The 12,641-nt window shown below is 41.9% G+C and overlaps 1 protein-coding gene across 2 annotated transcripts; it reads right to left on the bottom strand.

Moving 5' to 3' along the window:
* Positions 1 to 694: 694 nt before the first annotated feature.
* Positions 695 to 9,650, bottom strand: LOC119016651 (gonadotropin-releasing hormone II receptor-like). 2 transcript variants are annotated; one of them, XM_037092698.1, is made up of 4 exons: positions 9,232 to 9,650; positions 7,496 to 8,009; positions 4,226 to 4,427; positions 2,511 to 2,926 (listed from the first exon to the last, which is right to left on the bottom strand). In XM_037092698.1, exons 2-4 carry the CDS (start codon positions 8,006 to 8,008, stop codon positions 2,511 to 2,513), a joined length of 1,131 nt encoding a protein of 376 aa, XP_036948593.1. In that variant the 5' UTR covers position 8,009; positions 9,232 to 9,650. The 2 variants fall into 2 exon arrangements, with proteins under 2 accessions (XP_036948594.1, XP_036948593.1); XM_037092699.1 differs by lacking the exon at positions 9,232 to 9,650 and having other exon boundaries at positions 695 to 2,926; positions 7,496 to 8,008.
* Positions 9,651 to 12,641: the final 2,991 nt, after the last annotated feature.

The following is a 12,641-nucleotide window of genomic DNA, read 5'->3' on the forward strand; positions in this document are numbered from 1 at the left end:
TAAAAACGTTCCCACATTGGCACCTGACTGCGCTTGTAAGTGTTGTTTGGGTTAGCCGACTCATTATCAATGACAAGATTTAAATACATCAAACATGGTCTTGAGCTCTTTTTAGTTAGCCAGATGATTGGGTTCAGCTCAGCAATATTTCCGCTCTCACACGGCTTTTCATATAGTGCCACTTCTGGCCTTTGCAATTCAACAAAGTTTAGCCATTTTTAGATCTAAAGTTGGTATGTGTAAAATTGGTATATTCTTGAAAATATACTGTGTAGTATACATACATACACTACACAGTATATTTTCAAGAATACCACAATTTTACATTGTTTGGTTTAAAACGTTAAGTAATGTAAAAACGTCAAACACTATTTAGACTTACATGTGTAAGTCGGAACACTTTATTTATATTCAACTGTGTTTTGTATGTCAAAGTCTAAACATGCGTTGGTCTTGTTATCACTTGGGACATTTCTGTGTTATATTTGACAATATGTTATAGAACAACTTTATTATTCTGTTTTGTATTCTTTCTTTTTTTCAATCCAGCCGTCTCCCACCATTCAAGTAGCTGCTTCGCACAGCGACTTGTTCATAGGACAACTTGTTCACAGCGGGACTCCTTCACAGAATGACTCTTTCACAGAGCGACTTGTTCACAGACCAACTCATCATCAGTAGGTGACACAAAGCATAAGGGAGCCAGCCTGGTTCCTGGTTTAAACAGGGTAATAAAATTGAGGTTAAACATGTTTAATGACTCCATCTATCATGGTAGATTCATTCAGACAGCCCCTTAACAAAAATACTGATTTTGGAAGCTAATCAAGGTGAAGCCAAAAATAATGTGAAAGGCTTTTTCATTGCAACTGTGGCCATAGGAGCTTGTGAACATGAATAGAGTAATATTATCAACATTTCTAAATGTCAGATATTCAGAACCCTACTGTACCGTTTTAACACACACACTGAAACACTTTCATGGACATTGTCCCGTAAACTTTTATTAAGCATATCTGAGAGTCTGACTGATACTTTACATCACACCTGCTTGTACTAAGAGAATAATAATGTTGGTACAGTCACATTCAGTGCATTATCACATATAGATTGTACACATGTTCATCATATATATGCATATAAAACAATAGGTTTTTTCATGCTGACAATCTACAGTGAGTTTAATACCGTCCAAGTGTCAACTCAGCTCATATAAATAGGGATGGGTACGCAAACGCTTTATCAAACGGACCCCGGGGCCAAATTTAGAAAGACCATAGTATCAATAAGCTTTGACGTTATCGGTTTTGCTAACGCTATGAAATAATTAATGCATTCCTCTATGATCCATTGCTGTCAAGGGGGCGTTTTTGTGATTGCTCCATCTCTGAAAACGTTTAGAGTCCCAAACTGTACAAGTGTATCAAGTTTCATGCTTTTATGAAAAAGCAAATGATTCACCGCAAATTTGTTCATATATCATATAGCATATCATCCTGACTATATCACTTTTCCAAGAAAGTATGTATATATACTATACGTACTACTGATCTGGGTATTTTTCACAAACATGCAGGGAAAAAGTCTTTATCTGCTTGTCTCTGTCTTCTCTTAGCAATAGTGTTAACACACACTCTTAAAGGGATAGTTCAACACTCACATATTCTTTTCTTTGAGGGAGATGAGAACATTCATATAGATCTAATGTCTCTGTGATTCAGAGCTGGAGTAAATATGTGGTTATCTGCTTAACCTAACTTAGAAAGGGGCAAGTATATATAGGTAATTGATGTTAGCAGCAGATGTTTGTGAATATACTGTCTGTACTGATGCAACCATTGAACTAGTAACTGCCATGTCACCTTGTGTTGTTGAAGGTTCTCAGTCATCCAGGTCATGGTAAATCTACATGCTGTATCAATGGCAACTGGACTTGTTCCAGTTTCTTGAAGACATTTCACCTCTTGGAAGAGAGTGGAGAGGTAAAACATCTTCAAGAAACTGATTTTAAGTTGTTGAGTGAGGAGAAACTTAACAAACTTTGTGAAAAGGCTATGACATATTCTAAATCATTGGTGCCTTCTTATTAATTCAGCATAAAATCAAAACAAGTTGTTTGTTTGTTTCCTTGTAAAAGGTGTCAGTTTGTGGCAGCATGGCTGCACCAGCCTTTCTGTGTTGTTGCATATCGAGCAGAGAAGTGAGATCTGATTATTCAGCGCATGTTATTGCCTGGTGTAAACTGATCGGCTTAGAGCTGTCCACTTATGATCGGATCACTCAAGAGGGATGTCATTACTTGGTGCAATCAGGGCCTGAGTTGTTAGGTGAGATGAATGGCTGAAATGTCTCACAGCTCAAATAGTTGTTCAACAGGGCAAGAAAAACAGAAGTTGCACACCACCCAATGATGTGTGGATTTCCTTGTGCATGGAACAGCTGACAGCCGCATTAAGAACACTGTGTTTTTTGCAACCATGTTTAAGTCCTCAGGGTTGGATCACCACTGCTCACCCAGGGTTCCCACTGTGCTGGTTTGAGCTCAGATCGGACTCCATCTCCACAGCAGCTCCAGCACATCGCGCTGACAGACGGTCCACAGAGCGAGGTGAGGCGTTGTTGGCTCGGTGACCACGGCAGCATGCCATCACGTCAGCGAGGTCAGCCCGGAAAGATGGCGTGTAGAAGCCGTAGATGACCGGGTCACAGCATGTGTTCAGGTTGCCAAAGACAAATAGTATGTGATGCACATACTCAGGTGTGTGCCTGATCATGGCTGGCTGGAACCAGTACCAGACCCCAAGGAGGTAGTAGGGCGTCCAGCAGATAACAAATGAGCTAACAATCACAATGGTCATCTTGAGGGTCTTCATTCGGGCTTTGGGTATCATGTCTGTTCCACTACGTCTCAGGCAGGGATTGCCATCTGCAAAAACACAACATGGACAACATTCACAAAAAGTCAAATATAGCAAAAACATACACTCCATTAATGTTAATTCCATTAAAAAATATATAAAAACATATTTGAAAAGTTCAACAGCAATGACCCGGTCACTCAAGGTAATCCAAAGACCTGGTTGTCAGCAGTTTCATGTAGGAGCTATTTTCTTTCTGTCAAACTACACCCACCAACTTTATCCCAGTGCAGAGAGAAGACAGGAAGTACGCATCCACTCAGGGCCAAGAGGCCAGTGCTCATGACAGCACGGGATGATGACATTATTGGCGTCCTCCTCGGCTGAGTGGGTTCATAACACGTGTACATGCGATTAGAGAGGCTGCTTCCCATTATTTTAAACATTTCCATTACACAGTAATAGGAAATTGAATCAACTTATTATCCTCTGAAATAAATATTTTCAGACAGGACCACAGGATCTATCAGGACGGTTGCTTCACTCCAAACTATTTCACTGAATGAATCTGAACATTGTGTGTGACCTTTTAAAGTGTAGAAGAACACAACTTTCACTGATATAAAAGTACTAACCGAAGCTGTCGGCGAGTCAAGAGTCTGTAGTTTATCGGCTGCTCCTTATGTTAATGCAGAGATACACATATGGTTTCTGCAGCTGGAGGATTGCTGCCGGTAATGTCAATAATATTTTCCTCATTAAGGAAGTATTTCTCCCCTCTCATCCCACCATTATTGATCAGGATTATACTTTTTATGACAAATCTAACGTTTCTTACTAACGTTAGCTTATGACCACATGATACACACGGTTACCCTGAGTAAACCTGTGAATTTATCTGTTTTGAACATTATTGAAAACATCTGGGATAATTTAAGTACACAACTCAACAAAATATAAAACAAAAGGTTGATTCGATTCTAGACATTTTAATGCAAAATGAATACATGTTATATCTTAAAAATCTCACAAAAAGATCTTTGGATTATCTTGAATAATCGGCTCATGATTTCTGTAAAGAGACATTGCTGTTGAGCTTTTCAAATGTATTGTGTTAATGGGAGATTTAAAAGTGCCATCTAGTTTCATTACATTGGAGAGAAGGCAGACATCTCTACAGCTGATATCTCTAAAACCAAGAAACTCACAACAAAACAATGCAGATGGCTAAGTAAAACTACAGATTAAAGGAAAAATATTCTTTTTGATTTGGGAGTGAACGGTCACTTTAAATCACTGCAGCTATGCGCAGTGTCGGCTGGAAAGAGTTCAAACTGCCCCTCTCCAGATTGTGGAGAGTCACACACCTTTGCTCTTGTGCATCTGCCCATTGATCTTGGTGAGGATGCGGGAGTAGCAGAAAGTCATGACAAGCAGGGGGAAGACATACAGTGTCACAAAGTGAAACATGTTGTATGCCGTCTCCTGCCAAGGATAAGGGAAACTTCCATGGGTCACACACTGAGTGAAGTCCACTCCATCAGCTTTAATGGCCCGAAAGATGAACAGCTGAGGATGAAGAGTGTACAGAGATGAGGAATGAATTCATGCAGGCACAGAAAATCACAGTGTAGTTTGTTTTTATCAAACAAACATTAGATTTTGTTTATAGCAAACAAACTACACAAAGAAGCGCACAATGCAGACACTCCTTTGACTCCATGTTGTGCATTAAAGTCTCTTTAATGCACCTCAGAGTCTCAATTATAGCATGTCAAAAACACAACCTGACAATCAGCTGTTTGTGACTGTTCTGGAACCAGATTTAACCGTGATGAAGCTAAAGTGAGCTGTTATCCAGGTTAACATGAGGGCCACAAGTACGCAAGTAAAGGTTCTATGCAGCAGTCGAAGACGAGCGTGACTGACCAAACAACACATAACTGATGGACCAGAAGGGTGTACTCAATTAAAACTCTAGTAATCACAAAAAACTGCACCGTATATTCTATATATTTCTCAATTCAAGCATTTGCAGACCCCAAAAAACATGTCCTCCTATGTACATATGTTCTTCCTAAGCACGCTGCCCTTTCTGTGTGGGAATCATGTGACGATTCTCCATATACCGTCTGTGTGACAGTTTCAGGTGCGAAGATGGGGGATGGCTTTGTTCTGGCTCTGATCCACCTCTGAAGATGGTATCCGTCGTATTGTTTGTCTCCTTCCACTATTGTGTTGTTGTAGTGACTGTCTTGGAAAAAAAAAAATCACTGCTACTGTCAGCCCTTCCAACCGAGACAGTGAGCGTTCTCCCAGAAAACAGCAATAGCATTAGAGAGTCAGACAGGGTCCGCTGTTTTCTGATGGTGATTATGTAATTATGTTGTTAGAGCGAAAAAAAACGTTACTTTGACACTTTCCAGGATGTATGGTGGGTCAGCATCTCAGTCACAACACATTATAACTGCATCCATATGATTATTAACAGCTGTGGATACATGTTTAGATTAACAGGTGGACGCCGGGGGATAACATTGAAAATAACACATAGATAGTCAACATCATGATGTGTACCATCACTCCTCTTTGGGATGCGCAGCAGTGGTTTGCTGTATGAATTTACATACTGGAGCAGCTTAACGCTGTAGCTGCTTGGTTCAGTGTGAACAAAGAATTGCAGAGAATTGGCTGCAGCGATAACGCGGGGTCTCTGTGTGAAAAGGGCTAGTGAGTCACACACTGGGTCACATGTTCCTTCATTACCATGGACACGCAAACTGTTGGCTAGATTCACTCCCTCACACGCCATCCTGCTGTCACAAATACTCACCAAATGTGGATTAATCCGCTGCTGAAAATAGTTCCCAACATATGCAATATTTCAATATATTTCAGTCACTTTTGTTGAAAACTACAGTGACAAGCTGTAAAAATGAAACTGAGGATTTGCTAGGTGCTAGAGGTTAGGTGTTAGGAGGAAAAAAAGTAAAATGCCAGCCCTGTTGGTTTTAAAACAAACACAATAGAGAAGAACTGAAATAGTCACATGTATTAGTAAAAGTATACAGTATATTCATCACTCATCAGTTTGCCCTGACTTATAGGTCAGCACCATGCAGGGTACAAGCTCTCTGTCGGCTCCTTTCTCCTCCTGACAGCACATCAGTGACAGATCAGCTTCAGCCGACTCCTCTTTTATTCTACTGTCTCACAGAGGAGACTGCCGATTACAATCTGATGAGACTGGAATGCCCTCACTGTCACATTTAGTCTGTTTAGAGGCTATATGGACAAATACCTTTCCGGCTAGAATTACTTGTATTAATGTGCACTGAACTGTGATGAATAAAACAATAAATACATGAAATAAACAGGAGTAATTATTTGAGACAAAGGGAAGCAACTGGTATAAAATGATATTAATGAGCAAAAACGAAGGCAGCACTCAAAGTGGAACAGTTTTCTCAGGGCTACAGTACTGTGCCTGAAAGATACAGTGACTATAAAAAAAAATATTCACCACCTTAACTGTTTCTCCCCTTTTATTGCTTTTATAAATGGAATCATGGTAAATATACAAAGAATCTACACCCAATATACTATGGGTGATGTTCAATGGCTTGGAAATGTTTTTGTATCCATCTTCAAAATCTTTTTACTGAGTTGCTTGGAGTGACCAGGAGTGATGATTCATCAGTGACTGGACCTTCACACACAGGTGTCCCATAACTGCAATCACTCAAGACCCATTCACTGCACTCAGGTGATCTCCATTTCACAAACTGTGAGACTACTAGCACCAACTGGCTTGACCTCTGTTAAATTTGGTCACTTCATTTAAATTTAAAAGGGGGTAAAACTTATACAATCACTCAACATGACATATTTTTAATTAATTGACTTTACTTTGAAGAAACCGGTTTTCATTTTGACATTAAAGATTTTCTTTTTCAAATGTTTTTTGTGTTTGTTTTTCAAATGTTTTTTGTTAAGGCGGTGAATACTTTTTGAATACTTGAAGACTTTTTTTCTTAATACTTTTTATATATGCTGTATATACAAATAATCATTTGTGATCACTGCATCATAAACCTTAGTAAGTTATTTAAGACCAAACCTTCTAGAAAGCAGCAGGAGGCATAAGGTATTTTGGAAGCATAACCTGGAAGTTAGCATCTCCCTGGTCCCCTCGACATAAAGCCTGTGGGATGTTGGATGATTTCCAAAAATAATCTCTGTGACAAACGCAAGTTTAGGTTACTTACACGTTTTGCTCAACAAGATAATCTTCACAGATGAACAGATGAACACCATTTTTGTGATTCTTAAACCTAAATGCAAACACCAGCAGTTAAAAAGCAGGGATATAATGATTTCTTAGCAACGATGTCACAGGCAATAAATGTAATGCCAGAGCATAATTTGCACAGTTATCAACTGTATTGTAGTGAAAATACAAAAGGTGTGTTCTGTCACATTCATCATTTCGATTGGCTAAATAGTTTGTGTGTCAGTTCAGACTACCTCATCTAAAATCAAAGAATGTTCCGTGGCACTACAAGTACAGTCTAGTTTTGGTGAAAGTGATACAGGCCTGAAGCTCAATGTGTAACCAGCAGAAGGCTTTACTGTACCTGAGGAGAAGCCAGCAGCAGACTCAGGGTCCAGGCCACCAGCAGCATGCGTCTGTTCCTGAGCCCAGCATCGAGAGAATCCAGGGGATGGAGGATGGCCCGATAGCGGTCCAGACTGACCACCACCAGTATAAATGCTGCTGAGTGCATGGCAAAGAGCTTGAGGTAACACAGCAGCTTACACATGATGTCCCCAGCATACCATTGCACTGTAATGTTCCAAATGGCATCCAGTGGCATCACCACAAACGTCATCATCAGGTCAGCTAACGCCAAGCTGGCGATGAGCGGGCGCAGGTGTGCTGCGAGGCGATACCCCCGGCCCCAGCATACACTGATCAGGACGGACAGGTTACTGCCAGCGGCAAACACAAACAGCACCAGAGTGGCTGCTACACGGCAGCGGGCAGCCACGGTGAAGGATGGAGCCTCCCAGGGTGGAGGGGAGGCTGAAACAGATGAGTTGAGCAGCAAGAAGACGGGGCTGTTCTCAGCAGACAGGTTTCCCGTCATCCTGTGATAGAGGGAGAAAAGGATCATGTCACACCGAGCAGCACAAACAGGACTGACATTACTCCTTCAGTATGATGACAGAGGCCACTGAGCAGGTCATCAGATGAGGTCAGATCATCAGATCAAACCATCAGATTAGATCAGCACAGATCAGATCATCAGATCTTGAGCAAGACACTGAACCCTAAATTGCTCCTGACCTGATACTTTGCATGGCAGCGTCTGTGATTTAAGTGGTGTAAAGCACTTTGAGCGGTCAGTAGACTGTCTGCCTGGTTTGATGCTACCTGGGGGCTTTCGTTCTGTGAATCTGGTGCTGTCAAAACAGAATGTTGGTGTCCTGTTGTGCAAACAGAGTAGCAGCTGAATCTATCAACCTGTAGTGGTATGGAGACACAACAGACACTGCAGAGAACGAGAGGCAGGAGCTGATGTTCTCCACATATCAGTATTGAAGTCTCATTCCTCTGAGGTGATGGACTCAGATTCACAGTTTTTATAACAATTATGTATCAAAAGTGTGAAACAACACGGCAATGTGAAGTGTGTATGTGACAGTGAGGAATCTTATAGTGTTCTTTCACTCTCTCGGCACTCCTTGTTGAGCATCATTTTGGGCTGTGGCAGGCAGCAGCCTGTTGAGGAGAAGCCCTCAATACGCTTCCTGCTCAGCACACACAGTGAGAGACTAGCTGGTGAACATGGTGGAGCATGCAGAGGCTTAAGACACCACACACACACACACACACACACACACACAGCAGGCAGCAGGAAAGTCAGCGTTGGCTGACATCACAGCAGTGATGTGAGGCAGGCTGTTTGCAGGTAGCATGCTGCGTGTCGGTGGACGGCGCCCTCTGCTGGCTGCTCGCTGCAGCTCCTCGTGTGTTGCTGCACCAAAGGAGCCGCTTGAGGCAAATAAAGGAGCTAACGTAATAAAAGGGTTCACGCTCACTGAGCAACCTCACACCTCCGGCTCAGAACCGCTCCGTTCCCTTCAGAATGACGCTCTAACTGCCTCCATGTTCCTCTTTCTCTCACCTTTTCCATAATTTCAGCTCCATGACTGCATCGCTTCAACAGTGAGGGGAGACCTCACCCCACCCTCGCACAGCACACACTGATGCTGACTGACACACACTGAGCCTTATCTATAACATATCTATATCCATCACTCTGTATCAAGCTACTTTGCATGACAGAGACAGCTGCGGCAGTGTTACCTGAAGAAGAAAGGTGTTGCTGGTGGTCAGACGAGGCGACCTGAGGGGATGTGGTCGCAGAGCGGAGCCGTCCGGTCCCCGTCCTCCGGCGCTTTCACCCGCACACCTTTTAAAACGTGGTAAACTGACCTCTCAACCGCACGAGTCGGGTTCTTTCGATCGCGTCCACCTGCTGGCTCCATCTGCCCGCCTTGCACGGGCGCACTCAAACCTGCCATTCAGCGAATGTATTCAGTGTTGAACGAGGAGCCGCAAGGACCGGCGCCGATTGGTTAATTAGGGCGGCTGACGTGGGAGGTGTTGCGGCGGTGTAAGCACCTTTGTGACAGAGGCATCCTGGGGAATTTCCAGGAGACGAGAGCTCCGAGCAGCGGACACTGAATCAAAGCTGAATTTAAACACACAAAGCTCAGCTCACACCACACCGAGCTTCCTGTCACCGTCACTCATGAGATTATTGTGAGTTTATTTCAGAGCTCAGCCAGCCTCACCTACATATAAACCAGATGAGAAATATTGGCATTCTGTCATTGCGCTCAGTCATTGGACCTGAAATGCAAAACATCTTGCTCCAGATACAGCAGCAGGTGACGCTGTCCATGCGTCATAGCGCACATATTGCGATCTATTAGTATCAAGCGTTCTTAAATATTCATAATGCGACATGACAATAATAATATTAACAGGTTTTGACGATGATGTCTACAGTGCATTACAAAGATAGTGTTATAATGCACATACAATTATAAACACTCCTAAATATTCACAGTGCTATATAACAATGATCATAATACTGCAGGATCAGTGTATAACAGATGAATGATGCATGACAACAACAGAATATGGAACTTTACATTTCTGTTGGCCGTTTATAATGAAGTCAGAGGTGAATGCAGCTTTAACATCCCTCTGTAGAGTTTTAATTATAGTTTGACATTAATGTTTGATTCCAGTGCTTGATTTGAAATAACTGACGCTAACTGCTGTACTAAATGACAATTCAAATATGAATATATGAATAAATATGCACGCTGTAAATGTAACATAGCAAGGAAACATACAAGTGAGTGTTCTAAGACTTCAAGTGCAGTGATACAGCAAGAAGAACTTTAAATGCGTCCACTAAACTCTTCATGTTTCGAGCTCCTTTAATGCATTTCTCTTTACATTTTACACAATATGCTGACTGCAGATTTCAAATTATACTCTTAATCATAATATTCTCAAATAGTCACATTTAAAATTGTTTTCTGTCTACATACACTAAGTCACAGACTTTACCTGTAGTGGCATCACTGCAGTCATTCCAAGGTTGCATTTGTCACTGAAACTGTTTGACTGTGTGTAAGGTGGTGTGACTTTTGGAGCAGTCGGAATGGAAACACGTGGACATATGGAGCTCCTGACAGCCCATCACATACCCATCATTCTGCTGATGTTGGTGATGCTGAGCCAGTTAAGCAGTTATTTCTTCCAATGTCTCGCCGACAAACTTGAGGAGTTCATTAGGGAGGTGCAGCCCATGTTGGATTATCTTTAACTCTAGCTGGGCTACACCCTGCCCCCCTTCAGAACCTTCAAACTTTATTTTCAGACCCTGCTCAGACTTCAGACAGGTAATCAGTGTTACAAGACCAATATGTTTCCTTTGTCTCACAAGACTGTTGACCAAGTGGGTTTAGTTCTTTTTGTTTAGAAGTTTGTTGAGCAGGTACAAATACACTGTACATTGTTTCATGTTAAATATAAAATAGATGCCATGCATACAGGTTACTTCTTTGTAAGCTGAAAAGTTTACAAAGCTGTCATAACTCAGTAAATTGTGTTTCTTGAGGATTTGGCAATGATGCCATCTAGCGGTTCAGCCACATGTGTCAGCAAATTCGACTTAGTGAAGTCCAGCCAATCATCTGCACATTAGATACCATACCCTAGGACTTGCACAGTGTGCCATCTATTTGAAAAATCATGACATCTTTAGTGAGATTCAAGGGAGAATCTCCAGCGTATCTGTACATTATTTGGTGAGTTGGTGTTGGCTTTGTTGTGTTTTTATTTTCTGCGCTCCTGACCTGTGGAAAGAGCCTCCTGAAAACCAGAGATCTGCCGAAACTGTCGGTTCATTTGAATCAGGGCTCATAACAATAATGTTCACTGTGGCTTTCCAAGAGGTACATGCATAGCTGCTTTTTACTCTGTAGGTTTTTCTTTTATGCTTTTGTTTATGTTGTCTTTTATATGCAATTTAAATGTTTCCATAATGTGTAATTTGAGTGCATTTCTATGTCTCTGTAAAGCACTTTAAATTGTCTGGTATTTGAATAGTGCTGAACAGATAAACCTGCCTTTGCTTCTGAAGTGGTTGGTCAGGAAGAGGTAAGTTCCACACACCAAAAAGGAAGCAATTTGATTTCACTGAGGTTCAATCTAAAATTTCTAATATTACAGCTCCACTTACAGACCTGCTTAAAGCTCAGATCTATTTTCCCTGGTGCACTCACAGGATGACTAATGGGGAACAGAGGGGACCATATAAACATTGGAAAGTGGCCAGTAAATAAACCTGGATGAGCCACAACATTTAAACCGCTGACAGGCAACATTGATCATCTCGTTACAACATAATGTTCTGTTGGGTAACCTTGGGTCTTGGCATTCATGTCTGTGCCACTTGACACACACCACCCAAACACCGCTGTGGACCAAGTAAACCCCCTCATGGCAACAGCATTCCCTGATGGCAGTGGCCCCCCCAGCAGGACAATGAGCCCTGACACACACGACACACACAACTGACTGACTGACTTTGGCTACTTAGTATACTTTCAGTGCTCCAAAATGGCAGGTCTTAGCCTGATCACAGGTCAGGTGTGTGCCACATCATGACATATAAATCTGCATAATCAAGAGATTTTAATCTTTGAATCAAATCACATGTTTTTAATTGTCTGGTTGTATGTGGTACGTGTGCACCCAGGAGTGGGTATCATCCAAAATTGGCAGTGTATCCCTTTAAAAAATAACACCTAAAAGGATGTTTACTGTTACGGTACAATTGCTCAGAGATGTGTTTTGATTTCTTAAAAAGCGCGACATGACTAAAAAGGCTTGTTGAGTGGGAGCTGTTGATGCAGTGACTGCTGTCCTGACTTCATATGAGCACAACAGTGAGCCAGATGGGGGGTTTGATCATGGCTTGGAAGTAGGAATAATGGCGTCCTCTCACTGCCCTGTGTCCAGCACCAGTGTTCTGTAAACCTGCAATGGGAATCTGTGTAGTGAAAAGAGAAGAAGAATGCAGGCATTTTGCAACATTTTGAGTTAGCTATAAAGGTCTGCTTGCAGGGGCAGTGGCTTCATTGAGGAGAGACCGACATGGATCAGCACCTGAATCAGCACCTGGGCTGCCT

The sequence above is a fragment of the Acanthopagrus latus genome, chromosome 3 (assembly GCF_904848185.1).
Source record: "Acanthopagrus latus isolate v.2019 chromosome 3, fAcaLat1.1, whole genome shotgun sequence".
NCBI classification, from domain to species: Eukaryota; Metazoa; Chordata; class Actinopteri; order Spariformes; family Sparidae; genus Acanthopagrus; species Acanthopagrus latus.

Coding starts and splice junctions, on each gene's coding strand:
- LOC119016651 (XM_037092699.1), bottom strand. CDS start 8,008: ATGACGGGAAACCTGTCTGCTGAGAACAGCCCCGTCTTCTTGCTGCTC. Junction 4,428..7,495: donor TGCTGCTGGCTTCTCCTCAG/GTACAGTAAAGC, acceptor CTTCATCCTCAG/CTGTTCATCTTTCGGGCCAT. Junction 2,927..4,225: donor GCAGATGCACAAGAGCAAAG/GTGTGTGACTCT, acceptor GTGTTTTTGCAG/ATGGCAATCCCTGCCTGAGA.